This window comes from Petromyzon marinus, chromosome 2, assembly GCF_048934315.1.
Source record: "Petromyzon marinus isolate PM22_M1 ecotype Great Lakes invasive population chromosome 2, UKy_Petmar_22M1.pri1.0, whole genome shotgun sequence".
NCBI classification, from domain to species: Eukaryota; Metazoa; Chordata; class Hyperoartia; order Petromyzontiformes; family Petromyzontidae; genus Petromyzon; species Petromyzon marinus.
Genome location: NC_133668.1, coordinates 20524984 through 20537094, shown reverse-complemented (window position 1 = coordinate 20537094; position 12111 = coordinate 20524984). Strand labels below are relative to the sequence as shown.

Below are 12111 nucleotides of genomic sequence, written 5' to 3'. Positions count from 1 at the left end.
TTAGAGATTCAGAAATGCAAGATAATTCACTTCTGTTGTGCTGTATTCTCTCTAGGAACAATAATTCGCTAGCTTTGTGTAGTATTTGGTTAGCTTAACATACATTATGTGATGTACACTCTTTGGTTCTTTCGGTAAAGTCACGTAGGTAGAAAAAATAATAGATCACGACATTTCGATCGCAACACAAGCAATCGTCATCAGGCGTGAAACAAACAGCAGGAGAACTCCCAACGTCAGCAGTTCTCCTGCTGCGTTTGTTTCACACCTGATGATGGTTGCTTGTGTTGCGATCAAAACGTCGTGATCTATTAGTGTGTTTTCTACCTACGTGACTTTATCGAAAGAACCAGAGTATGGATTCTTGCAGTGTTTGGTATTAACTTTGAATCTCTGCACCTTTTGAGGTGCACGCCAGTGAAGACATCAATTTTACACGCTTAATGCAGAGTTTCTCCAATTTTCTAGTAAATAAGACAGGTTCACCAAAACTAGCTGACCATTGTCTAAAGAACACTTATTTCTTATGGAGAGGTGATTTCTTTAAGCAAAAGGAAGGAGCAGCCATTGGGCTCTCCTTTATCTCCTCCTATAGCAAATCTGTACATGTGTTGTGGCATAGTGTAGTAGCATAGTGCTGGCTGCTAGCAGGAAAGGGGATCTAGGGCATACGGCATCCCTGACGTTAGCAGGCCAGGGTATACATCAGAGGGGGATCTAGGGGAAAGGTCACAGAAGGGACCCACCAGGAACCCGCTGGTAGGTTCCAGAAAGGGGGCAATGGACGAGGGCAGAGCGAGGCCACGCTGACAGTATAAGAGGGGCCCCTGTAGGGGACCTCGGGGCTGTTGTTGGAGTGGGATCCCCGTCGTGCTGCTGCAGTCTTCATCACCGTTCTTCTCATCATCTTCACCATTCTCGTCGTCTTCACCATTCTTCTAGTCGTCGTCTCCATCTCTACCATCTCGGGGCACCACTAGTCAGGCAGCCTACCAACTGGCCTGACTGAGTAGCGTCGTCGACAATAGACGGACTAATTATGAAGAGTGTTAACCCCGATGGTGCTTGTTAATAAAAAAGTGCCTCCAAGTCTTATTGTCTCCGAGTTAGTCACTACATTTGGCGTCAGAAGTGCTAAAGAAATTGATATTCGTCACGTCAAAAGCGGCCAAGAGAAATAACACACCGATAGTGTTCTCTGGAGACGAGGACAACGGGGATGTGATCCCCTCGACTGCCCCGGAATCGGGACTCCGGTGATGTCTCCCGAGGCGGCGATGCCTGTGGAGCAGCAGGAGAGGGACATCGGCCCCTTGCAGCCGCCGGTCAGAGAACGGTGGCGCGACCTCACCGGGCGCCTCGCGGGCCTACTCTCCGTCGCAGCACAGCTGGTCGTCCAGCTCGGGTCCGCGGCGCCTGACGGAGATGCTGCAGTAAGAGGGCAGCAGGCGGACGGCTCACCTTCCACTGCCGCACCAGCGTGGGAAACGGCGGAGTTCCCGCCCGCGCAAGCGGCCGCCATTTTGTTCGCCGCGGGCACGGCGCAGAAAGTGACCGCCATTGTCATCCGAGCAGGAAAGTCTTCCCGCCATATTCGAGTCACCATCAGCAGCTTCTGCGGGGGCGCTGTCTCTACGGAAACGCCTGTCTACCGTCCGCGAGTTCGTGGCCGCGGGGGGCTTGCAACCTGGTTGGGTGGTCAGACGCGGAGGCGCTACGAGCTCTGCCCACGGTGCTGGATGATGATTCCCTGGCGGTGTTCGAGGCCATCCCCGAGGCTGATCGGGCAACTCTATCTTGGGCATGCGCTTAGATGCCTGCCATTTTTGATCCACCTTCCAACGCGCGTCAAAGGTTCATGCTGCGGAGGCGAGGGGAGGCCGAGATGCCTCTCGCCTTCAGCAGCGCACTGTTGGCCTTGGTCCACGCGGAATACCCGCGTATGGAGCAGACTGCGCTGGATTCCCTGGTGCTGGAGAGAGTGCTGTCGCTGGCCCAGGAGTTGGGCGTCTCTCTTCCCGTTACGGAGGAGGATGACCTATCGTCCCTAAAGGTGGCCCGCTCCATCCAAGCACACATCAACTTGCAGCGGTGGCTCGGGGTGTGGCTGCCTGCGTGGGACTCCCGGAGGACGCGGAGGAGCCTGCACTGTGGTAGCTGGAGCGGTCCTGCGCGTCATTCCACCAAGGTCCACGCGGAGGAAAATCGAGGGGCGACGACCGGAGCAGGAACGGTGTGAGAGCGGCCCTCTTCCAGTGTGGAGGTCCACAATCGCCTGCTTCAAATGCGGCCAGCCGGGCCACATCGCCAGGGGGTGTCGCAACGGCACCGGATCGCTTGCCTTCACTGTCCTCCGCCCCGCCAGCAAGTCGCGATGCATCAGACACCCGGCCGAAAAAGTCACATCATGCACCCCCGTTGTTGAGCGCGTTGGGTTCGCACATCGTAATCTCTCATCGTGTCACGGCGCGCGAGCAACGACCTTCGGCATCGAACGGGTGGCCGCGGGGCAATGGAATGCGTTGGCGCACTGTGTCGTGGTGGCGGCAGTGGGGTCGTCCGCGCTAGTTGGGTTTGTTCAGGGGATAGAGGCGAGGGTGCTGATTGACACGGGAGTGTCGGCTACTATGATGTTGGAGCTTATTTTTAAGTTATTGCCGCTGAGGTCCTGTTGTCTTAGCCCGATCGCAAGTGCTTATTTCACCGCAAATGGCGGGAGTCTGGGCATTACAGGCCAAATATTGGCGAAAGTCCGCATTGGGGACATTGAGTTGACAGGGCCGGTGTTGGTTTCTAGGACATTGGCTGTGCCCTGTCTTTTGGGCACAGATTTTCTCGGGAGGATGCCCCTTAAGATCCTTGTCGATCGAGGTAGTATTGAATTGCCGTGGGGATGGCGGTTGGCCTTCCTGAGGTCTCCAACCCGGTTGGAAAGCACCAAAGCCACGATTCGGGCCCTGGAAAAATAAACTGTTACGGTTCCTCCAGGCGCTCAGATGTTGGAGCCCTTGCGGTTGCGGAAGCAACTTGATTTGACAAATCCCATTGAAGGGGTCCTTTAGACCGCCTCGAACAAGGCGATTCGGGGTCTCGCATTGGTGGGTGCCCAAACTATAATAAGGGGGGACCAGGAGTCCTTTTTGCAAGTGCTAAACATCGGGCTGGGGGCTGCGGTGGTCCAAGCCGGCACAGTTTTGGCCCACGCAATGGCCTGCGCGGAGTCTGCAAAGGTCGTTGCCACGGTGGAGAGGGGAGGCGAGTCGGACGGGGCTTGGATGGATGCATTGTTTGGAGAAAATTCTTAATTGTCTGGGGAACAGCAGGGCGAGCTGCATGCCTTGCTCCGAGAATGATGATATTTTTAGCCAAGGGAAATTTGATATTGGCCGCACGTCACTATTGCAACATCGCATCGACATGGGTAACGCTGCTCCAATACGCCAGAATTCGTACAGGCTCAGTCCCACGGAGAAGGACCACATTCTCCAGGCAGTTGACGAAATGTTGGCTGCGGATATTATCTACGCAATCACTGCAAAGGGCCAGAGATTTCGGTGGGGGGAGGAGGAGGCCGCGTTCATCACACTGCGTGATGGCCTCGCCAATATGCCTCCCCTTGGATACCCTTATTTCTCTCTGTCCTTTGTCTTGGATACGGACGCCAGCGACACCGGAATCGATGCTGTACTGTCCCAGGTCATGATTGGGGTAGACCCATTGGGGTAATCTCTCTCCCTAATCTCTCTCTCCCTAATCTCCCCCATTAACACAACTGACGTGCTAGCGTGCGGGGATGTAATTCCTTTCCAGCTCAGACCCTGCCTGCTTGCAGTTTGCCACATATATAACGTCTTGTAGTAACAGCGCTCTCGCTGTGTTTCTTCCTGGTTCAGCAGTTCCACTGCTGGATTATTTTTTCCGCCCTAGGACGACCGCTTGTGTTCCAATTCAAACGTCGTGATATATTATTTATTATTTTATTTTATTTTTCTACCTACGTGACCTTACTGAAAGCACCAAAGAGTAAAGTAGTAACTATTTGGCATTTTTTTACGTGACAATTCCCTTACTAATTGGCTGCGTCGCATGGTGGAGGATTTCGACACATTTATACTTACGCGATCTAACCCAAAAATCTTTATTATGAATAATATTGGTTGTGATTTAAAGCTTTCGTGACTGCAGGGATTCATATTCTTGGTTCTTTCGGTAAAGTCACGTAGAAGGGAAACAATAAAATAATAAAAATGTAAAAAATATTTTGTTTTAAAACAATATTTTGTTTTATATTTTTATTATTTTATTGTTTCCCTTCTACGTGACTTTACCAAAAACCTTTATTTTTAAAGTAAAAAGAGGCCAACATTGCCTCACTCAAATAATACTTTATCTCAATTGGTGGATCTGACCCAGTGGTGGAAATTCTATATTGCGATGGCAGTACCATACGAAAACCAATGCAAAATTTTGCAAAAGTGGTGTTAATTCTATTCAGAATTGATGATCTGAATTAGCGAATCAAGCGATCTAACCGCAGTGGCGCTTAAGTCACATATACCACACACTTATATATTCAGCATCTGTGAAGCTGTTGCATCCCCTTTTGTATGACTACAACATCAGTCAGTATTAAAGGGATAATTCGGGAATTCAAAGGACATGTTTATGGCATTCAAACAAGTTGATGTTAATGTACCAGCATGCCCTGTGGTCGTGTGCTGCCACCTTGTGGCCATGGAGCGTTTAAACGAACGCAATGGACGGCACTGTCAATGCATCCCTATGCCCCATGGCTGTCTTGCATTTGCTTGTTGAGATGATACACCACAGCCGAACACTTAAGTGTGTATGCCATACACGTACATGTGCTTCGTATGTGTAGGCTGCGTTAATGCACTCGGTACTTTACTTCGATTATAATGAGCCCATCAAGCCAGATGGCATTTTCGTTTAAATCCTGGTTAGTAAAGTTTGGCATAGCCTGTTATTTTTCTGGGGTCGATTAATTGACCACCACTTTACGGAAAGACAAAATCGGGAATGGTACCACCCCATGCTAACCACTGATTTAAAAAAAAAAACTTTCATCAATTTGATCGAGCTGCAGTCACTTGGACTCCAACTGCATGCATTGTGTGTGCACCAGAGTGTGTGCACAGAACTCACTGGTCTGGCGTTGAAGTCCTCATCGGTGAGATTGAGAGAGTCGCGGTGGAACTGGTAATAATCAAAGTTCTGCTTCATCACCGTGTCATTCTTGTCGAACAGGAGGTAGGAGGCGACACACGATATTGCCTGTTTGAAGTTGTCCTCTGGAATAGCAGAAGGTGAGGAGAAAGCGGCATATTCTGACAAAGGGCTGCAAGGGGTCAACACTGAACAGGGATACCACTGGGTGAGACTATGCGGAGGTGTATTTCTTGTTTCCATGACCACTGCAAAGCGTAGTTGAACCTGACTGGCCTGGAATTGTGCTGAAATCAATCTCTTAACACTGCCCATAATTATCTGAGAATCCACGTTGCAGTCGAGACACAAGCATGCGGAAGAGCTCACTTGTTGAAGTGTGCAGGCAGAGCACACTGTAACTGGGCCGAACCCAAGCCCAGTCAGGATGTACGAATACTGGTAGAGACTGCAGTGAGGTACAGGCAGAGAGCGATGGTGTGGAGCGATGGTGTGGAGCGATGGCAGGAGATGCGCACTCACGCTTGTAGTAGGAGAACTGCAGGTAGTGGTACATGGTCGGCACAAACTTTTCCACCAGGAAGCCCCCGACCACGGGCGTAAGTTCATCCTCGCACTGTTGCTTGCAGTGGAGCACCTCCACAAAGTGGTCTGCGGATTATCACACACGTTACCATTCTCTTTCGCTCTCCTTTGTATTTATTTATCACCAATTCCTGTCACACTCTTGAAAAGCGTTTACTCAAAATATCATCGACGAAATCAACCATTCCTCCAATAACAAGACCATTTAGGGTATCTGTACACCGTACCTTGTGGTCATCCATTTAATTTCACAATATAAAGTTATTAATTGCTTAAAATTTTTGGAGCTCATTATAATTAGAAAACAGCTAAATGACTACAGGATCATGCAGTAATCACCATAATAGCAAGTCTCCCCCGAGTATCATGCTGTTAATTGAATGATCTCGTCAAGGAGCAAAAACCATCACGCGAACTCCAGTCATCTTTGCAGCGGTTTTTTTAGCCATCGAATAAAGATAGTCACTGCATTGTGTGATTTCAGATGCGCTTCTGCGGCCATCTGGAACGCTCTTCCTTCCGATATTAGGAAGCCACTGGAACTATGCACTTTTAATTCTAGATTGAAAACTAATTCTTCAGAACCGCTTTTTGTGTTAAGTTTGTCCTTCCCCCGCATCCGTGATCAGCGCGGTTGGCGACGTACGGTGCAAAATAAGTAAAAAATACGTACATACCATATCAGGCAGGCTGCATTTCCTGTAGCTACCAATCTGAACAAAAACGTCCTAATATCTAAATTGGTGCTCATATTAGACGGAAGTGCGCACAGAATGTGCTGCCCACTCACGAGCATGCCGAATAGACACGCGTTGGTTACCGGCGATGGAGGGGTAGAAGTCCTTGAAGTGGGTGATCTCCCGCGAGCCCTCGCAGCCTGCCGAGCAATCGTCATAAGCCTTGAAGTACACCGGCAGGGTCTGCTCCATGTTCGTGACGCAGCTCTGATAGTTCTCTGCATTGAAGGCCTTTGCTGCAGCCACGAACGTGCCCTGTGGACAACAAAGCAAACACACCCCCACACAACAGCCATCATTCGCCGCTAATTGGTAGTAATGTCACCACGGTGTCTGTGTCAGGTTAGGTGCACTTTGAGGCCACATTAAGTGTAGAAGGCTTGCTTGCAGGAGGTCACGGAACAGAGCCAGGTTGTATGGGGTAACTGAGAGATTACCAATACAATCATATAACAGCCTCACCACTGTTTAGTTAATGCCATTGTTTAGTTGATGCCATTCATTTAGCTTTGGAGAAGGGGGAACAATGAGTTCCACGACTACAATTAATAATATTTCAGATCAACGTCAAAGTATCTCCATGCATAAAGTAGCATTCAGGGGTATAAATATCAGATTATGGAAGGTATTGTGAAATGACTTCAATTGATACCAATCTTACCTACAAACGTCATTTTTTGTCTGTCCGTCTGTCTGTGGACGCGTGCTTGCGAAGGATTTGGCTCGCAAACCGTGGGGCTTACGTAAAAAACAAAAGTAGCCGGGTACCACGCTGTAAGCCCCGCGGTGAGCCAGCGCTTCCGTTTTCCCATCCGTCAACTTGAAAGTAGTAAAATTAACAATGTAGTGCTATTTCTCATTATTTAATTATTTCATCGCGCCGCTAAAGCTGCCCGGGGATTGCAACGCACACGAGTCATCGGTGGAGGGCGGGGATTTCTCATTCGCGTTCAAAATGCAAAAAAAAATTACAACGCTGAGGTACAGTGAGGGAAAAAAGCATTTGATCCCCTGCTGATTTTGTACGTTTGCCCACTGACAAAGAAATGATCCGTCTATAATTTTAATGGTAGGTTTATTTGAACAGTGAGAGACAGAATAACAACAAAAAAAATCCAGAAAAACGCATGTCAAAAATGTTATAAATTGATTTGCATTTTAATGAGGGAAATAAGTATTTGACCCCTCTGCAAAACATGACTTAGTACTTGGTGGCAAAACCCTTGTTGGCAAGCACAGAGGTCAGACGTTTCTTGTTGTTGGCCACAGGTTTGCACACATCTCAGGAGGGATTTTGTCCCACCCCTCTTTGCAGATCTTCTCCAAGTCATTAAGGTTTCGAGGCTGACGTTTGGCAACTCGAACCTTCAGCTCCCTCCACAGATTTTCTATGGGATTAAGGTCTGGAGACTGGCTAGGCCACTCCAGGACCTTAATGTGCTTCTTCTTGAGCCGCTCCTTTGTTGCCATGTGTTTTGGGTCATTGTCATGCTGGAATACCCATCCACGACCCATTTTCAATGTCCTGGCTGAGGGAAGGAGGTTCTCACTCAAGATTTGATGGTACATGTCCCCGTCCATCGTCCCTTTGATGCGGTGAAGTTGTCCTGTCCCCTTAGCAGAAAAACACCCCCAAAGCATAATGTTTCCACCTCCATGTTTGACGGTGGGGATGGTATTCTTGGGGTCATAGGCAGCATTCCCCCTCCTCCTCCAAACACGGCAAGTTGAGTTGATGCCAAAGAGTTCGATTTTGGTCTCATCTGACCACAACACTTTCACCCAGTTGTCCTCCGAATCATTCAGATGTTCATTGGCAAACTTCAGACGGGCATGTAAATGTGCTTTCTTGAGCAGGGGGACCTTGCGGGCGCTGCAGGATTTCAGTCCTTCACGGCGTAGTGTTACCAATTGTTTTCTTGGTGACTATGGTCCCAGCTGCCTTGAGATCATTGACAAGATCCTCCCGTGTAGTTCTGGGCTGATTCCTCACCGTTCTCATGATCATTGCAACTCCACGAGGTGAGATCTTGCATGGAGCCCCAGGCCGAGGGAGATTGACAGTTCATTTGTGTTTCTTTCATTAGCGAATAATCGCACCAACTGTTGTCACCTTCTCACCAAGCTCTTGGCAATGGTCTTGTAGCCCATTCCAGCCTTGTGTAGGTCTACAATCTTGTTCCTGGCTTCCTTGGAGAGCTCTTTGGCCTTGGCCATGGTGGAGAGTTTGGAATCTGATTGATTGATTGCTTCTGTGGACAGGTGTCTTTTATACAGTGACAAGCTGATTTTAGGAGCACTCCCTTTAAGAGTGTGCTCCTAATCTCAGCTCGTTACCTGTATAAAAGACACCTGGGAGCCAGAAATCTTTCTGATTGAGAGGGGGTCAAATACTTATTTCCCACCACAGTCGGTATACACTGCTGTAGTGATAGCAGTTCGGTATACACTGCTGTAGTGATAGCAGGTATCACGATAGTTGGTATGTACTGCTGTAATCATAGCAGGTAGCACCACAGTTAGTATGTATTGTTGTTATCATAGCAATACCACCACAGTCAGTATTCACTGCTGAAATCATAGCTGGTACCACCACAGTCAGTATGCACTGCTGTTATCATAGCAATACCACCAGAGTCAGTATGCACTGCTGTAATCATAGCAGGTACCACCACAGTATGCACTGCTGTAATCATAGCAGGTAGCTCCACAGTTAGTACAAATCTTGGGTGTGTAAGTCTACGTGTGTGTGTGAGTCCATGTGTGTGTGTAACTCCATGTGTGTGTATCTAAATTCGATGTCTGTGTGTGTCAGTCCATATGTGTGTGTGTAAGTCGATGTGTGTGTCTGTCTTTTTCGCCCGGGAAATGCCAGGTACTTCCCGCTACTATTTAATAATACTAATGATACTTGCAAAGTGTAAAACCGGTGGTCAAGGTGCAGAGTTGCAATTAAATGCTCACATCACTGCTGATGGATGGAAGGACCTCCAAACAGCAATGTAGCCCCTCTAGAAGATATTTGGCCTACTCTTCAACCCGTATACACTCTGAAAAGAACCCCCAATGGCAATAATTATTTATGAAATGGTCACCGTTGATGGTCATACTGTTAGAGAATGTTTCAGGCTGGGTGAGTTATTAACTTTGAGAAAGTTTGCGAGATCAAGTGAGGAAGCTGCGAGTTTATCCCTCTGGAATTGACAATGACTACCAATTCTTCAGCAAGCAACAGTGATTATTATACATAAAGATTGCTCCCGACTGTAAAAATATGGAATTTATACAATTGGCTTTCCCATGTAAGGGGAGATCATTCACAGCACCATTGCCTTTGTAAATGCTGGTCAGGGCCATCATGGGGCAGTGCAAGGTCTCACTCACGTCATATGCGAGAGCCTCCAGGTCTCGAAAATATTCGTCCTCTATGTTTGGCAGCGTGCGGTAGAACGCCATATTCTTCTGCATCATCTCGTCATCCGGGTTCTTGCGCAGGTATGTGTAGGTGGCCGCTATGGCCTTGGGCACATTGTTCACCTGAGCATGGTAAGCCACAGACACAAAGACACATATATCAGTAAAATATTACTCACTTAATGCATAAAACTCAGTTCAACTGCTGAACTCGCAACTGGTGCCAACGTTCGACTTTTGCAGTTTCAAATTATGACATCAAGTAATTCAATCTCTTCATGGTGCAGTGGTACAGTGGTTAGCACACGGCGCCATAAACCTGATAACCCAAATTCATTGGCATGGCTAACAGCTCGTGATACCTAAACCAGTCGTGGACATCCGCATCACAAAACTGCAATTAGCAGCGTCGTGATGGTCAAAATTCCCTATGATTTACCATATAGGGAGACCATCATCCAGCAGTGGACTTACAAATGGCTCTAATTAATTTAAGCCTTTTCTTATTCGAACATGTCCAATATAGATGACCAGTGTATGCATATCACAGAGCCGAAATATATAGGTGTCATACACAAGCCAAGCATACATACCTATGTGCTTTTTTTCCCTTGGCACACCAAAATGGTTGGTTTTATGTCTCAGCCAAATCCACAGCCTCAATAAAATTATTCGTCACGAGTCTCAGTGGCACTCGGAACATCATGCTATTAGCGACCCATTTATATTAAGTAAATGAAAGGTCTAATTCACTCCAAACAGCAATTGTTTATTTTGATGCAATCCAATCAGTGGTCATCGATTAGGTCATCTCGGGTTCTAAGCCTGGCCCATACTTTTCCTTGAGCTCAACTGTCACCATTTAACTCACAAACGTGTATATAGTCAAAAGCTTAATGGCTCCAGGATGTAACAAGCACATGGCACACCTGGCCACCAGTGAAAATTCCACATTTCCATAACGGAGGCAAGCCCACATGATACGTTGGGTTAAGTTTTGAAATATTAAAACTTCTCAAATATGAGTCATAGGAGATAACCACAGTGCCACAAGGCCAGATGCACTTGCCTGTAGGCTGATCGCATGTTTCACCAGCCCGGTCTCACCTTGAAGTAGCACAGCTGCAGGAACTGGTAGGGCACCCGGTTTTCGTAATCGTTGAGTAGTTCTCTGGTGGGCAGCGACTGTCGAAAAGCGGGCAGCACCTGCTTACATCTCTTGAGACACTGAGCCCTTCTGAGCAGCATGGCAAAGGTCCTGAGCTCTCCCAGCTCATCGTCCTTGTTGTCCGTGGAAAGAGCCACCGCCTTCTCATCGGGCACATTCATGTACAGTTGCTGGTTCTTTTGCTGCTGAGTCTGCTGCAGATTTTGCTCGGAGGTCTGTTGGTCCTTTTGCTCCTGGCTCTGCTGAATCTTCTGCTTGTGCAGGGCCAGCTGCTCAAGGTGCTGATGCATGGTCTGCTGGCTGCAATTGAGGTTGCAAAAAGCCTCGCTGTTCTTGAGCAGCCGGTGCAACCGCAGGCTCATCTCCAGGTACTCCACGCACTCGGGCCACTTCTCGTCCGTGTACTGGTCCGTGCCGAAGCGGTAGGCCGACTCCAAGGGCATCAGCTCGTCCCGGGGGAAGCTCCGAAAGTTGTAGCGCTCGTACTGGGCGCCCACGCCGGTGGCCAGCAGGGTCACCAGCAGGGCCAGCAGTGGTGCCACCACCAACAGTGTCGGTGTCCAGAGTCCTCCTGACCCCTTCCCAGCACCTGGCCATATCCGCAACCCAGGCAAAGGACACGACTTGGGCCAAATCCCAGACTGTGGCCACATTCTTGAGCCTGGCCACACCAATTGGTTTTCTGGCCACACTTTTGATCGCGGCATTGGCGAGTCCCTCTTGTACTGCGCTTTCACGGCACTGGTGAGCCTGCTGATGGTGGCGGTGCTTGTGCGTTTGTTTGCCTGCCTAAGAGCCCTCTCTACGCTGTGTACGTGGGTGCTGTGCGCGTGGGTAAACTGTGACCTGAGCACCAGCTGCTTCGTGGCACACGGCAGACCATTTCACTTAGAACCACGGGAGAGTGAAGACGTGGATCCTGGCTGGAGGAGGGAGTTACTCTCCAATTCCTTCCCTCCTCCTCTCCGGGCCCTGGCCAATGCGCCGGGCCCTCTCGTCACCCGGCCCAGCCCCCCGTGT

The 12111-nt window shown here is 48.8% G+C and overlaps 1 protein-coding gene across 3 annotated transcripts in view; it reads right to left on the bottom strand.

Annotated features, from left to right (window-relative positions):
• The window catches only part of LOC116945258 (cartilage-associated protein), a 22267-nt gene extending 10156 nt beyond the window's left edge, over positions 1-12111 (bottom strand). For 2 of the 3 annotated variants that reach the window (XM_032959624.2, XM_032959642.2), the window contains exons 1-5: positions 11031-12111; positions 9894-10046; positions 6593-6764; positions 5710-5838; positions 5167-5312 (exon numbers count right to left, since the gene is read on the bottom strand). In XM_032959624.2, coding sequence (XP_032815515.2) covers positions 5167-5312; positions 5710-5838; positions 6593-6764; positions 9894-10046; positions 11031-11798 — 1368 coding nt within the window. In that variant the 5' untranslated portion in view covers positions 11799-12111. The remainder of the gene's footprint in view (positions 1-5166; positions 5313-5709; positions 5839-6592; positions 6765-9893; positions 10047-11030) is intronic. The other variant, XM_032959631.2, reaches the window with a different exon arrangement.